We start from the raw sequence: 4,165 nt of genomic DNA on the forward strand, positions 1-4,165 counted from the left end.
AGGGTTGTAGCCCTAATTTTGCCACTTAGGTCGGCCAGTTGTAACTTTTGATGTATATACACCTTTTAAATGTTTGTTTGTAATATTTTGGGATCCCATGTATGTATGAAACTTTTTAAATAAAAAGTCAACAGTTCCTTTGACCAAAATTTTTAACTCTAACCCTTGACATCAACCTTAGTTCACGTTTATAACTAAATGACTTAATTGGCAAGTCTAACACAATTTAAAGTACACAGTGTAACAATCCTGAATTAGGATGAAATACTACTCTACACTTTGACTTTTTCTATTATTAATTTTTTTAAAATATTATTGTAATTTATATATATGTCATGCAGCCATATAAATATATATCTATGTTAATTTTGTGTTTAGATGTCATATATGTACATATTATTCATTTAAATATTTATATATACTATAGAACTGTAATTTATTCTATTATATATATTAAAAAAAGTGAACCAACAATTTTTATTAAAATTATAGATAATATTTTGCCCTAATATTTTTAATATATTTATGTCATATATTATATTAAACATCTTTTATTTATTTTTATAATATTGTTTATTTATTTAAAATTTATATGATAATTAAAAAATATATAATAAAAATAAATATATATTTGAATAAGCATGCTTACAACTTTAAAATTAAAAAAACTTGTCTTGTACATTGATTGTACCTAATAATGTATAATGTATTTTTTGTCCAACAAAAAAAAAAAGAAGAAGAACTACCATGTTATTAGAAGATTTTCTGAAAATAAATAAGCAAGGTGGAGCTATACATATGCTACAGGCGGGTATAAGATAATAGTATGCATCCACCGAAAAGAGAGAGGTCTCTCAATCTGAGCGGGGACTATATAAGCACTTGATGCTCATTTTGGCGCCTATTATACTCTCGCCTCCCTCCAATCTCTCTTTTTCAAACCACTTTTCTTTCTCTTCGATAATCCGTCTCTCCCATGGCCGCCCATCAGGTAAGCTTCTTCTTCAAACCCTAAATTTCTTTGTTCCACTCTCCGATCATGCCTACATTTTCTTTGGGTGCCCCAAATCTCTCAAACAAGGGTTTTTTTTTCCTCTTAAATATTAATGGTTGTTTTTTTTTTTTTCCTTCTCTTTTTTCTCGAAGAATAGTAATTTTGGTTATGTTTTCAGGATATGGACACGTCAAACCCAGCTGTTTTTGTCAATGCCGAGCTTCTGCGCCTGTATGTTGGAAGAAAGGTTCGGGCACTGGTTCAGGTTATCCGATCTGAGAATGGAGCTGTGATTGGAAAATCAACAGATGATAATCAGATTGTTGTAAAGGGCTCTCCACCGGGCTCCCTCACAAGCTTTATTGAGGTCATTGGTATTGCTGATGGTGATAAATCCATTCGTGCTGAAATTTGGACCAACTTTGGTGATGCAATTGGTATAATTACGATAAACCCTTTTTTTTTTTTTTTTTATCATACTCCATTAGCTAGAAGTAAACTGTGTTTGATGAGAAATCTCATCCTTATGTGATTGCTGTTGCATAGACACTAGTCAATTTTGGCAAGCTGCTTAATTACATTTTAATTGAGAGAAGAAGAATCACCATTGTAGATGCTAGCCTTTTATTTTTGTAGTGGTTAAGTTGAGAAGTTCCTTTTGGAGAGTTTTATAGCAGATAAGATATGTGGATATAAAATTCTCCAGATTGAAGGGTAACGTGTAGAAGTAGAAGTTAAGTGTTTGAGTCTTCAGTAGACATTGAAATTATCTACTGATTGTTTGGTCAATCTCCATTGGCGGAAGTACACTATGGTCGAGAACCTCTGGCCAGATTCTTTTGCTTTGCTCCTTAGAAATGAAAGAGTTGGAGCGTGAATATTGCACTCCCGCTTCCTTAAATTAGTTCAATTTGTTGATTTGTATCGAATTGTTATGCAATAATTTGTACTATCTGTATGTAAGAACTTTTCTAGTCAATTATTATTATTGGGATGGCAATATTTTAAACTTTTACACTCTATGAGTTTAGGTCTAGTCTAATTCCCACTTAATGACTCGAAGGTAGCAACTCACGTCCAAGTTTTTACACAGTACTATCAAGCAGCTTTATATAGATACAATATAAGTGTTTGCTTCGGATGACTGTAGGCTGGGTTTGTCCGAAAATTATCCTTGAATGACTGAAGTTTATTTATATGACAAGTTGAAAGTTTTATCTGATAGTGCCATTATTCATTTACTCATCTGATTTTTTATGCATCCTATATTATTTCTTCATTTTATGACTAAAAGATCATTTTCCCCCTGTTGGTGTAGACGCACAAAATTACAATCAGCTTTGTCAGCTTGCAAATGGGGAATTCAAACACTTGTTCATCTGAAGATCGTCAAGTTCAGATGGTGATCAAACTTGAAAGTGCTTCCTACCTTGTGGGATTGAAGAAGAGAAGGTGAATGGGGTCAAGTCTTGTAGTTTTAAGAAGTAGCCTTTACTTTTCGATGTCCGTCTTTCAGATGAACTATTAGTAAGTCGAGGGAGATGTTAGATTTTTGTTTGCCCATTGTATAACTCATGGTGATTTCAAATATATATAACACTAGTTTCTACAGATTTCTACTTCAGTGGATTTTCTTCAAAACGCTACTGAGTATAATATGCAAATAGATTTAATCGAAGTGCATAACATAAAATTGTTTACCCTTTTAAATTGTGAGTTTCATAGTTCATACGAGATTTTTTTTATTATTTAATTCATTAAAAGTACAAGGAATAAGGGTAATTCGATCTTAATATTTGAACTTAATTTATGCCTAATGATTTTTGGTGTACAATGTTTTAAATTGATTTTTTCTCTCTAATCAATGAGAGTGGAATTTTAACCATTCATTTTATTTGATTTTTTGCATATTAAGAACCTTTTGTATGAATTTAAATATGTACATAAAGAAGAGTTTAGTAGAAAAAATTCAAAGCTAAAAAATACTTCCACAATTGGATCCCTTCCATGTCTAATCTTCAACCCCATGGGATGAATTTGGAAGATATATGTCCTTTATGCTTGAAAGGTCCGGAGAACACTCGCCATGCCCTTTGGGGCTGCTCGACATTGCAATCCATCAAAAAGGAAGTCAATATGGTCAGTTTTCCTCATAAACACTATATTGATTTTTATGAAATTCTTATTGGCCTCTCGAATTACATCTCTAAAGGGGAGTATGAGAAAGTGATGACCATCATTTGGAGGATTTGGTTCAGGCAAAATAAATTTGTTAATGAGGAAAAATTGCTACAAGATATGATGATAATCCCATCGGCCCTTGATTTCCTCCAAAGATATTCTAATGCCAACTCCTCTCAGGTCACTCTCTCTCTCTCTATAGCAACAAAATCATCAAAAGATGGAGTCCTCCGCCTCCCACTAAGCTTGTTTTGGAATGTCCCTGAGAGACTACCTAAAAATACCTTTATTGTCTCAGCCACTTTTGCCCTCCGATTGCTGAATCCTTGGCAGTTTTATAGAGCCTTCAATTATGTAGAAGTTTGAACTATCTGAATATCATTTTGGGAGTCGAACGACCTTCATGTTATTCAAGCAATCCAACACAAGCGATCATTGTAATATGTAATAACCTTTTTGACATTACTTTCAGTCATTGTCTCAATAGTGCCAATGGATTAGCTCATTCTTTGGCAAAATTGACACTTTCTCTCGACTTTCATTATGTATGTCGACCTGACCATCTCTATTGTATTGACACTATTATTCAGGCTGATACCAACTATTAATGATACCTCATTGACACTTTTTTTCATTTCTTGAGCTTTTTCTTATTGCGTTTTGCTAATAAGAGGTTTTAACGAAGCATCTCCTAAAATAAATATTTTTAATATGTTTGTTGATTGTAATTTTTATCAACGATTATTTTACCTAAGAAAACTTAAGGAAACAAAAGGTTTATAGTAGTTCGGCTCCGAAAACATAATCTATGTCTAACGTCTTGGTATTCTTTATGTGTTACAAATTCTGCAGCCTTTTTGGTCCCCTATGCTTCACCATCACATTCACACTCTTATTTATGGAGTGGCTGATGTATAGGAAACCATATTAATAGTTAGTGAACTTTTGCATCATTTCATCTGTTCATATATTAGTATAACACCTCTCAAT

The 4,165-nt window shown here is 32.7% G+C and overlaps 1 protein-coding gene across 1 annotated transcript; it reads left to right on the plus strand.

Annotated features, from left to right (window-relative positions):
- The first annotated feature begins 818 nt into the window (after window positions 1-818).
- LOC133823911 (replication protein A 14 kDa subunit B) lies at window positions 819-2,605 on the plus strand. Its single transcript, XM_062256764.1, has 3 exons — window positions 819-991; window positions 1,173-1,431; window positions 2,313-2,605. The coding sequence occupies exons 1-3, from the start codon at window positions 977-979 to the stop codon at window positions 2,375-2,377; spliced, it is 339 nt and encodes a 112-aa protein (XP_062112748.1). The 5' UTR covers window positions 819-976; the 3' UTR covers window positions 2,378-2,605.
- Window positions 2,606-4,165: the final 1,560 nt, after the last annotated feature.

This window comes from Humulus lupulus, chromosome 3 (genome assembly GCF_963169125.1).
Source record: "Humulus lupulus chromosome 3, drHumLupu1.1, whole genome shotgun sequence".
Classification (NCBI taxonomy): domain Eukaryota; kingdom Viridiplantae; phylum Streptophyta; class Magnoliopsida; order Rosales; family Cannabaceae; genus Humulus; species Humulus lupulus.

Bases quoted from the DNA above. Each gene is read 5' to 3' on its own strand.
- LOC133823911 (XM_062256764.1), top strand. The intron at 1,432-2,312 runs GTATAATTACGA...CTGTTGGTGTAG, and splicing joins CAACTTTGGTGATGCAATTG to ACGCACAAAATTACAATCAG.